At 39.6% G+C, this 11,686-nt stretch overlaps 1 protein-coding gene across 1 annotated transcript; it reads right to left on the minus strand.

Annotated features, from left to right (window-relative positions):
• Nucleotides 1-5,696: 5,696 nt before the first annotated feature.
• Nucleotides 5,697-10,151, minus strand: LOC110686935 (probable E3 ubiquitin-protein ligase ZFP1). The gene is made up of 7 exons (XM_021863547.1): nucleotides 9,991-10,151; nucleotides 9,551-9,628; nucleotides 7,726-8,586; nucleotides 7,062-7,444; nucleotides 6,642-6,752; nucleotides 6,303-6,470; nucleotides 5,697-6,153 (listed from the first exon to the last, which is right to left on the minus strand). Exons 3-7 carry the CDS (start codon nucleotides 8,555-8,557, stop codon nucleotides 6,013-6,015), a joined length of 1,635 nt encoding a protein of 544 aa, XP_021719239.1. The 5' UTR covers nucleotides 8,558-8,586; nucleotides 9,551-9,628; nucleotides 9,991-10,151; the 3' UTR covers nucleotides 5,697-6,012.
• Nucleotides 10,152-11,686: the final 1,535 nt, after the last annotated feature.

Raw genomic sequence — 11,686 nt, forward strand, 5'->3', positions numbered from 1 at the left:
CTTGATCATGGCCGGATGGGTTGCTTCGTATTCGCCATTGTACTGACTCACTATCAATTGTGAATCGGAACAGGCGTCTATTTTTCTTGCCCCTGCCGCCTTGCACATGCGGATTCCGGCTAGTAAAGCTTCATATTCTGCCTCATTGTTTGAGGCCTGAAAACTGAAGCGTAGAGTATACTCGTACCTGTCGCCCTCTGGCGACTGACATATGACGCCTGCTCCACAACCATTTGAAGTAGAGCTTCCGTCCACATATACCTTCCAGACTTGGTCTGTAACTTGAGAGTCAGGAGGACGAGTCATCTCAACAATAAAGTCAGCAAAGGCTTGCCCCTTCACTGCTTTTCTAGGCTCGAAAGTAACTTCGAGGCTCTGTATTTCTATGGCCCATTTGATCATTCGGCCTAACGACTCCATGATGGTCAGTGGCCGCTTGATAGGTTGGTCTGTATACACGACGACTGCATGTGCCAAAAAGTAGGGCTTCAATTTTGTAACAGCCATGAAGAGTGCAAGACCAAATTTCTCCACTTAGGGATACCTCAACTCGGCATCTTTCAGTACGTGACTGACAAAGTAGAACGGGAGCTGACAGCCGTCTCTTTCAGCAAGGAGAACAGCGCTTAACGCATGATCAGAGACGGCCAGGTACATGTAGTGTACTTCTTTGGGCAAAGGGTTGACCAGCCTCGGCAAGGAATGCAAGTGAACTTTCAATTTCTGGAAGGCCGCCTCAGCATCCGGCCCCCATTCAAACCTTGCCTTTTTCTTAATTGCCTGGAAAAAGTATAGGCATTTGTCGCCTGATCGGCTTAGAAATCTTCCCAAGGCCGCCAGACAACCTGTTAACTTCTGAACCTCTCGGATGGTACGAGGCGACTGCATGTCGATGACCGCCTGCACCTTCTCAGGGTTCGCCTCTATTCCTCTCTGATTGATAAGGAATCCGAGAAATTTCCCAGACTCAACTCCAAAGACACATTTCTTGGGATTGAGCATGACATGGTGCCGCCTGAGTGTGGCGAAAGTTTCTCGGAGGTTCGACAGATGATCTTTCTGAAGTTTAGACTTGACAATCATATCATCAATATATGCCTCGACATTTCTCCCAATCTGATCAAAGAACACAGTGTTTATCATTCGCTGGAAAGTGGCCGGGGCATTCTTAAGACCAAACGGCATGACCGTGTAACAGTATAACCCCTGATTAGTGACGAAGGCCGTCTTCTCCTGATCTTTCTTCCATAAAGGAATTTGATGGAAACCAGAGTAGGCGTCCATAAAGCTCATCAAAGCATGGCCGGCTGTTGAGTCGACCAGGTTATCAATTTTAGGCAGAGGGTAACTGTCTTTGGGGCACGCCTTGTTTAAGTCTGTGTAGTCTACACACATTCGCCAGGTGCCATTCGGCTTTTTAACAAGCACCACATTTGCAACCCAGTCTGGGAAGTAACATTGCCGAATGAACCCTGCATCAAGTAATTTTTTAACTTCGGCGGCTGCCGCCTGACTTCTTTCTTCGCCATGGTTCCGCTTCTTCTGCCGTACCGGCTTCTTTTTCGGATCCACGGCCAGTTTATGTACCGCCAGATCAGGACTAATGCCTGGCATTTCATGGACTTCGAATGCAAAGATGTCCTTGTATTCTTTCAATAGTTTGTGAAAGTCGTCACCCAGGTCCTTTAGAGCAGTCGTCCCAACCTTGATTGTTCTGTTAGGACACGAGTCATCTAACATCAGGTCCGTATGCTCACCAGCTGGCTGAGGGCGGAATTCATCCGACCGCTCCTCTGCCAATGATTGCTATTTTCTGTCTTTTCTTGCGGCCCCTGTCTGGGATGCCTTTCTCTTCTTGCCGCCTGCTTCTTGAACAGGCGCACTCACCTTGACATTGTCAAGGTCTATTTTTCCACCGCTCGACATAGTGGCCATAACAGTGGGCTTGACATCCGAGAGATAGCACTCTCGGGCCATCCTCTAATCTCCCCTTAGGGACCCGACTGTTCCATTATCCCTCTCAAACTTGAGCAACATAAGAGATGGGATTATAACAGCCTTGGAATTATTCAGGGTTGGTCGTCCCAGAATCATGTTGTAGGCCGAGAGTTCTTCTACTACCAAGAACCAGACTACCATGTGTCGTCCTTCCCCTTTTTCGCCCAGGCGGATGGGTAAATCCACTCGTCCCACTGGAAGGACGACTCCTCCTCCAAACCCTACTAAAGGGTGGGATGCCGGATGTATGCAATCAGTCTGATATTTTAGTTTCGACAGACATTTGCTACTGATGAGATCTGAGGAGCTTCCTGTTTCTATGAGGATTCGGCCAACTCTCTGGTTGGCCACTTTACATTCAATAACGATAGGGTCGTCATGCGGCCCTCTTACCCCTCCTAGATCTTCTTCAGTGATGACAATCTCAGGAAATGAATATTTGGAGGGCCGTTCTTGGTGAACGGAATTTACATCTAACCGTCTGATATTGTCTTTGTTGCCCCTAATAGTGGGGCCGCCTCCTGAGAAGCCGCCTGCAATGGTGTAGACGACTGCATCATTTGTATCAGAGCTGTCGGCCTGTTGATTCTTTTTAGTCGACTGCTTTTTCGAGGAAGTGTTCCCCGTTGATTTCTTGACATAAGTAACAAGATCACCTTGCTTAGCCAGGAGGTCCAGATACCGCATGAGACTGATGCATTCATTGGTGTGATGACCAACATCTTCATGATAATCACAGAATTTTTCTTGGTTCCGATTGTTTGCAGAACCCTTCATGGGGACCGGCTTCTCAATTGAGATCCGTGCCTTGATTTCCTTTAGGATAAATTGGCTATCCTTGTTAAACACATACTTTGGGGAGTATGGTTTGAATTCTTTTTTCTTCTTCTGGGACGGCTGTTTAGAGGAATCAGTTGCCCAGACCTCTTTTCTCTTCTCGTCTTTGTTTGACGACTGCTTCTGTCGTCCTTCTCTTTTGTCGGACCTTTTCCCGTCTGACTGTTTTACCGTACTACAAAGTTCAGTCGCCTGTATATAGGCTTCCGCTTCAATCAAGGCCTCTTGAAGAGTCGCCACCCTCTTTCGGACCAAATCAAATTTGAAGGTCGACCCGTCTTTGAGACCTCTGAAAAAGTCAGTATAGGCTACTTCATCCGGTAACCCTTGAATCTGTATTCTCATCAGGTTAAACCGCCTGATGTAAGAACGAAGCCCCTCCTTCTCGCCCTGCTGAATTGTTCCTAAATCAAGGGTCGTCTTCTTCGCAGGGATGTTCATGGCGAAGTTGGAGGTGAATAAGTAAGCAAGCGTCTTGAAGTTATTTACACAACCAGTCGGCAGGTTGCCGAACCATTGTTGTGTGATTCCTTTAAGAGTCGCTGGGAAACACTTGCACCAAGTGGGATCATCCAACCCTTGAAGGTACATCAGGTTGGTGAATGCCATCAGATGGTCTTCTGGGTTAGTAGTGCCGTCATAGGCGCCTACTAATACATTTTTCACTTTGGCCGGCTGAGCGGCTTCAGTAATTTCCTTGGAGAAGGCCGACGGCTGTTCACCAAGTCTAAGCAACCGTAGCTGCCAGTCCATAGGTTGGACATTTTTTGCTGCATGTCCACCAAACGGAGGTGGCTGTAAAAAATATTGTTGTTGCGGTACAAACGGTAAGTTTGGTACCGCCTGGTCGCTATGAAAGCCGGACTGACGGGAGGTGCCGCCTGACTGACCCTCATGATACGACTGAGTATGCCTCATCGAGGTATTTCGCAGACTGTCTTGGAAGTTTGAAGTAGAGGCCGACTCTGACAATCGGTCACTCTTCTTCTGCTCTAGCAGCAGCCGAGCGTCTGTGTATGTTTTCCTCGACCCGTCCGCCTGAATATGACGAACAGGTTTCCTATTACCTGGAGTAGGAAAACGGTATTTTGTGAAATCAAGGGCAGGTGGCTCCCACTTCCTAGATTTAGGATGAGGGGTCGCCTCTCGCCCTTGAACTGGCTTCCTCTTCCGTGAAGTGGAGGGTTTCTTAGCCGACTGCTCCTTGTCCAGAGCAGGCGGCTTCTTGTTGATCAACTCTTGAATTTCTCCCTTGAAGTCCCTCATGAAGGTCATGAGTTCGTTCCTTGTGATGGGAGCAGACCCATCAGTCGGCTGCTGCCGAACAGGCGGTGCGCCTGCTGGCTCGCTTCCAGTTTGAAGATGTTCCCGTTCCCTCCTTTCGGTATGACGGGTACGTCGGGCCCTTAAGGTCCGTCTGAAGCTGTGTGAGCTTCAACTTTAAATTCATTCTCAGTATCGTGGTCCGACTGAACTAGAGGGTCGTCCGGGGGACGTCTCTCTTTGGTACAAACGTGGATGCCATCTCAGAAGTACTCTCCCCACAGACGGCGCCAAAATGTTTCGGGGTTTTCTGATGTCCTGCGGAAGAGTTACAATTCCGAGACTGGAACCGGACGCCTGTACCTGCAAAACAAACGGATGCTCCGGATGATTGGAGATCCGCCTCCGACGGTCAAGTTAGTACTTGATTAAGGAGTAATTAATGCGGAAATTAAAGTGATTGGGTCTCTCTAGGTGAGAGTGTTTAATGTGTGTAATCTGCGTTTTTTGCGTAATCCCCCTTAATGAGGATTAAGGGAGGTATTTATAACCTCGGGAAACGTGCCAATCTAGGTTTAGGTTAACCTTGGGCTGATTGGGCTTCCCTCGGAAGTTAGGCCTAGGTGACCGGTTATCCCAGGTGTCATGGGAAGGACACGTGTCGTGTCGTAATTGGTCCATAGTGGACGGATCATTGCTTGACACGTGGCAGGCGCCTATTGGCCCATGTGACGGACACATGGCGGAACCTGATTGGTCCACTTGTCAGATGGTGATTGGTGGGGAAAAATCCCCTAATCAACATGAGTGCTTTGGGAATTGAGAAAAATATGGTGTTGGATATGGCGGTGTGAAGGGTAAAAGTTCACATTAGTGATGTGTTGTGATTAATTATATATTTATATTTATACTTTAATTTCTATATTTATATTCGTATCTAATTTTATTATTTTACCTTAATAATGTTTCATGAACTGTGTTGTTATTTTAGCTCAATACGAGTACGACATGTCAAATTAAATGAGTCAAAATATTGTTTTGGACGTTTTTTATCCTTAGCTAATTACACATTCCTCCTTTCTTCCTCATCTTTACTCTGAGTTCCTCGTGTTCTTTCTCGTTCTTGATTTCTATTCTCTCCTCCTTTTCAAATTTCATTTACTAGTATAATAAATTCTATCTCATCAATACATTGAAAATTTATGCGATTTATCATGTTTCTGTTATCGGCCTTTCTATTTTATTTTTTTTTATTCTTTTGTATTTGATTTTTGTTTCAATACTTAATCAAATTTGTTATTTTTGTTGATTTTATTTGTGAATTAGCTTTGAAATTAATGATAAGTGTTGATTCAAGGTAAAAATTGGATGTTTGTTTAGCTAATTATGTCTTTGATTTTGAATTTAAGCTTGGCTATAAGCGAGATCTGCGTTAATTTGGTGTACTAATTAACTTGAAATTTTGTAAAAATAAAAATTATACTTGAGTAATTACTTTTTAATTCATAGGAAATACAGTTTCTAAGTGTAAATTCCTTGACTTCACATGAATAGTAAATTCCCATTTGCAACCAAACCAGCACTAAGCTATAAAGCGATACCAACTTAAAAAGCACTAGATTAACAAAACATGATAAGAACAAAGTTAATGCTCGATTATTCACAAAAATACTAGATTAACAGGACCCAACTACAGGACCAAAGTTTACAAAGGTCTGTACAGTTCCGTGACATTCTGGAGGAAAGGACCACTGCATATAAGTTGGCGGCAATGGCCACACCTCTTATAACAAAGAAGTGCCCTGAATAAATGGTTTTTATACAAGTTCATCTCCAAAAGTATAATATGTACGAGTACGATAAAAGTTCTACATAGTTAAAGCAGTTGATAGGCAGGGAAGCTTTTTCAGTCCATCAAGAGCGATCCACAACCAAGGCAGCTGATTTACAAATCGGGCACACGTTCTTCAAGAGCAGCCACTTCTTCAAACAATCTACATGGTATTCATGTCCACACTCTAGGGTTCCCAGCTTCTGATTGTCTTCATATTCATCCTGCAATGCCAACAACGACCATCATCATAATGTCTACAGAGCTTTTTTTCATTTAACAGGCTAAGGTTTCAATTAAAAAGTGCACCAAGCTTACTTTTGCACCCAGAACAGAACCATAAAACAAAACATTATACAGTAGTAATTTTTACCTGGCATATGATGCATGAGTCGTTCTTTTGATCACTGCACGGCAACTCCTCTAAATTGATAGTAGCTGCAGTAGACTTATATCTTCTAGTTTTCAGATTGCATCTAATGTCTTTCTCTGTCAACCCAGTATTTACTGTCCCAATACGTTCACTCAAAGCAAGAAGCTCCTGCAATAAAGAAAGCAAATATCATATCATATCACCATTACCAGGGTACATGTAAAGATGTAAGAATAATGTACATGTCAGATTGCACTCAGTAATTGATCTGCAAGAGAAGGTTTTATTTTCTAACACTATATATAAGATTCATAAATCAAGATCAGATTCATAACTCACCTCATAGGACATGTCATCAATATCCAAACGCATATCCCTATGATGATCAATAATGCTCTCGACATCGTAGTCTACTTCATAAAGGTCTGGGAAATCCAAAAGCGCAACTCTCTACAAGTAAGCAACGACGCAGTATATTAGCAGTCTATAAAAACAGGGGTTCCTCGTCTATATTATATTGTGCATCATTTTAGTATTATCAGCAGTAAGCCTGCAACTCTAATGGCCCAGGTAACATCAAATCTCCTTTACTTGTTCATTCCCAGAACAATAAAGGAGTAATGATTTTCTAAGCAAAAGCAGATAACTTAAACAAGTGTCATGCATCATAATAGATATGCAATAATTAAGCAGATCAGATTATGTTATTCTAACCTATAGGCTAGAGATATGAATTAGAAGTTTAAAGAATGGACATACATCTACTGGAAGAGTCCTCAAACGAGGAAGATCACGTCGTCTGGAGGCTACATCAGGCACAAGGCTTCTTCCATGAGAACGATATATTCTAATGCCTGTTGGCCTATTTGCTGGCTCAGCACTTTCTTGGGATATATACGAAAGATCATGAATCATACCATCACTTGGTGGAACTCTACTTGGAACTGCCAGAAAAGGTGGATAACAGGCAACACCATACCCTCTCACGCCCTGAATATTCTGCGTTGGATGTAGATTGTGGTGTTGTTGAATAACAGGTGGCACATGCAAGAAATTGGCAGAGCCATGGTTACTAGATCTTTCAGTGTTACCAGGTGGACAAGCATTTCCTAGCTCAGGGGAACCTCCATGAATATTGTTCCCTGGATAAATCATAAAAGGAAATCATTAATTAGCCATCAGCGTATACAACAATTTCTGAAGAAAACCAAAAAAAAAAAAAAAAAAAAAAAAAAAAATCACACTTCAAGCGTGTAACTTGAAAAAAATCATCAATCATGTGCACTTGTTTATGCATGTTACACGGGTCATTGTGCCAGCCTCTCTCTCCCTCTACCCCCCCCCCCCCTCTCTCTCCTCTTTGTGAGTTGTGTGCACGTAGGAGTCAGGATGAAATAGAAATCATCAGAGACAAATGCATTACCTTGATAATAAGGCAACATGGGAGGTCCACTCCATGGTAAACCCCCAGCATTGCTGATTGACTGTTGCTCCAACCATGAGCAGCTAGATGGCTGAAAAGATTGGCCTCCATAATTCCCTTGAACTATAAAATTATTATAGTTATGCAACATAGCAGAATCCATATGAGGCCCAACAGCACCAGATCTATGCCTAGCTCCTGAAACTGCTTCCATCATAGGATAAGAGCCATTGCCTCTGTAATCTGGCAAAGAAAGTGATGCTTCCGTAGAAGCAGACCCAGAATCATAATGACTGCTAGTCATAGGGGCAGCTGAAGAGCTACTAGGTCCTGCAGAAGCACCAAAATGCATAACATTCCCAGGAATTCCTTCGGAATTTTTCCCCTTACATAACTCTCTAACACTTTCTGCTGAGTAATTGATCCTCCCATGATCATTAAAGGGAACCACATTGCCTCCATAATTACTTGAAGATGGTAGTTGGTCAACAAATCCATGGTTTAGTGGAACTGGAAACACCCTCGATCCAGATGCAGGTTCCAAATGCCCATTATAGAAGTTAGGCTGATTTGTAGCAGGATGGTTAAGCTGATTATACTGTGTCATCCCATAAAAAGATTGCCTCCCAACAACATGCTCTGGTAAATGGTGGAGATCAAAGCTGTTCATACTTCCAGATGGAGGTAACACCTGATTTATATGTGACCGTGGAAAATTAGATGTGCTTCCCAAAAAAATGCAGGGCTCAGGATGAATTTGATTCTGGACTTGCTGGCCATTTGCTAAATCAAAAGCCCGATGGCTGCTACACAACAAATCTCTTTCGTTCATATTTATCAGATGAGAAGATGTTCTTATAACTGTAAAAGAGAAAAAATTCTATCAAAATTTGTAACTCAAGAATCAGCTAGATAAACAGAGAAATTAGACCAATTGGTATGATTGCTTATGCATGATTCCAACTTCTGACAGTAGTTTAAGCACAATCAAACACATGCTTAAAATAAAATGCTTCAACAATAGAAAGCTTGTGCATCAAATATGAAGATGATACCTCCTAAAACTGTAAGAGAGAAAAATACTCTCAAAATTTGTAACTCAAGAATCAGCTAGACAACTCAAGAAATTAGACTAATACGTAAACAATAAATGCAAACAAATACGTAAAACAAAATGCTTCAGCAATAGAAAGCTTGTGCATCAACCATAGTAATGAAAACAACAAAATGTTATTATATTTTGATCTTTTCCAAATTTTTAGTGCTGATAATAAATAAAAACAACACACATAATAATTTATATTTCTATTATTACAACTAGAAAAAATGACCAACACAATTCACAGATGCATAACCTACAACATACCCCCAAATTTCATTAATTCAATTAAGGAAACTAAGACATCAACTCTAATATACTTGTAGATGAACTCACCCCCAGCCCAGCCGACCCCGACCCCGACCCTGACCCTGCCCCTGCCCTCAACCCCACCCCCACCCCCACCCCCACCTCCACCCCTCAACCTTAAAAAAATGCAGAGAAGAGAGAAGAAAAAGGTTAAGCTTCCAAAGGCATTATATGTTCCCAAATCTAAAAATTAGTTGATTTTGACATCAAACTGTTCAACAGGAAAGTCACTAACTGCCATGAAACCCTCAATTGAGTTGCACAAAAACATCAGAACCATTTAAAGAACAATGCCAACTAAGTATTCATCTTGAGTGAATTAGGAGTCTAACAGACTAGTGCCTAAACATGATATATACCAACTCAACAATTTATTAATGTATAGCTAGTCCATGCATTAAATAGGACAATTCATACCTTGAATAACATCAATAATCAAAATGGAAGTTAATTACTTCAATTTTGGCGGGCAATCGCAATCAGGAGACTAATTACCTGAAAAAATACACACAAAAAATTAGGAGCAATACAACATTAAAACCAAAAAATACCCAGAAAAACTGAAGTTCATTAGTTTGAAACCGAATAAAAATTAACGGTAAAATTTACGGTAGTTGGGCCCAAATTTTGCTAGATATTAAATCAAAACCCTAATTTAAACAGCATAAAAATCCAATTTTTTTCGTCAAAAATCCCAGAAAAATCGATTACATTAATGGGGTAGAATCAATTAAAAAAAGACGAAGAACAACTAAATCGATGATCAAAAACTCAAATTGGGAAAATTCTGATCAAAAATTGGGGAAAATAAAATCGACCCATTATAGAATTGATGATTAATTAGAGAAATTGCTTACCAAGTTAGAAAATTGATGGAGAATAAAATCTAGATCGATGAACAAATTTGCAGAAAAGGAGAGAGGAGAAGAAGAAAGGGAAGGCTAACAACGTCTGGGTTTCTATTTATCGTTGTTTTCCCCCAAATATTTATTTTTGCGGAAAATAGAGTTTGGTACTTTCTTTTATAATATAACCGTTTTTATTTGCCGGAATAAATTTGGTGCCTAATTATTTTTTTGGAAACTAAAAAAAAAAAAAAAAAAATACCGTTTGGATTATTCTTGAGGATCAAGGAATTTTTAGGCGGTTAATGTGGTAAAACTATCCCGCAATTTTTAAATATCATTGCAATAAATCCCATTTTAAATAAAAAAGAACAAAAAAAGGCCGATAATATTAAAGAGTGTGACCCTTCTTTTTCATGACATTTTAGAGTTGGTATTTCTTTTTCATGATATTTTAAGGTTTAGTCATAAAGAGTATTTTCTCTAAAAAAAAATTATTAGGAAAATATGAAAAGAGCATGACACTAAGTTGATATATTAATGTTTTTTTTATTATTTATTTATTAATGTAAACTCGATTGTACTTTGTAATATCCAATTTTGATGTTTTTAACAATGATGTATTTATTCAACGATTAGATTAATTTTCTTTTCTTTTTCTTCAATATTTGTTCTTGGAAACAATCTTTACTTCTTTTGATTATGTAATGTGTTTAGCTTAGTTTTGTTGAAATTACTTTACCCTTTTGACTTGGTAACTCTTCTTCTTATACCCTTCAACATGATGTGCTATTAACTTATATGTGGTTGATCATAATGTAGTGATGTTTCTTCGTTTGTATTTTAGACACCAAAATAATATTTGGTCTTTTTTTAATAGTGCAAATAATTCAATAGATTTTTTACTTATATAGACTTATCTTATCTTATTTGAATTCATTTAAACTTACCTAAACTTACCAAAATCTATTCGTGTCTACACTTATTTTTCTGACTTATTAACTCTTATATAAACTTATTTAATTTCCTAAATAAGTAAAGATAAGGTAAATTGAACCGGACTTAGATTTTTAGCTATTTAAATTTTGACTTTCCTACAATATATCGAAGTTTTAAAATAATTTGCTTTTTATTTTTACTTTTGTTAATTATTTTCTCTTCACATTTGCTAATACATATTTTAACCATCAGTATTTTTATTACAGATTTGTCATAGCTAGAGGAGTGGGGGCCCAGATTGTATCTCGGCGCCACTAATTTTTATAGGTTGTATGACTTTGTCTGTTTTTGAGAAATAATAATAATAATAATAATATTTTAATAATTATATGTAGTTAGTTAATTATGAGTTTATGACATACTTTGTGTATTTTAGAAAATAAATACAAAGAGACCATATTGAACTATAAGCTTTTATTAGTTATAATTATTTATTTAAATTTTATATTTTACCATTAACACTCATTAAATAAGTTTTTTCTTTCATATATTTATAACATATGTCATAATTTCAACTTTTTTTTTCTATTATCATTTGTGAACAAAAGCTATTAAGACAACTCTACCAAAAAAAATTTAGCACAAGTAAATAACAAAAACGATTAATTAGTGTTATAAAAAATAAAACAAAAAATTAAGGATCGTTAGCCCGTGGGCAAGCCCGACTCTTTTAATAAGCGGGAATGGGCAATGTATCAAGCCTACATAT

The sequence above is a fragment of the Chenopodium quinoa genome, unplaced genomic scaffold (genome assembly GCF_001683475.1).
Source record: "Chenopodium quinoa cultivar QQ74 unplaced genomic scaffold, ASM168347v1, whole genome shotgun sequence".
NCBI classification, from domain to species: domain Eukaryota; kingdom Viridiplantae; phylum Streptophyta; class Magnoliopsida; order Caryophyllales; family Amaranthaceae; genus Chenopodium; species Chenopodium quinoa.

Bases quoted from the DNA above. Each gene is read 5' to 3' on its own strand.
- LOC110686935 (XM_021863547.1), bottom strand. From the start codon at position 8,557: ATGAACGAAAGAGATTTGTTGTGTAGCAGCCATCGGGCTTTTGATTTA. The intron at 7,445-7,725 runs GTAATGCATTTG...TGATTTATCCAG, and splicing joins CATGTTGCCTTATTATCAAG to GGAACAATATTCATGGAGGT. The intron at 6,471-6,641 runs GTGAGTTATGAA...TCTTTATTGCAG, and splicing joins TTGATGACATGTCCTATGAG to GAGCTTCTTGCTTTGAGTGA.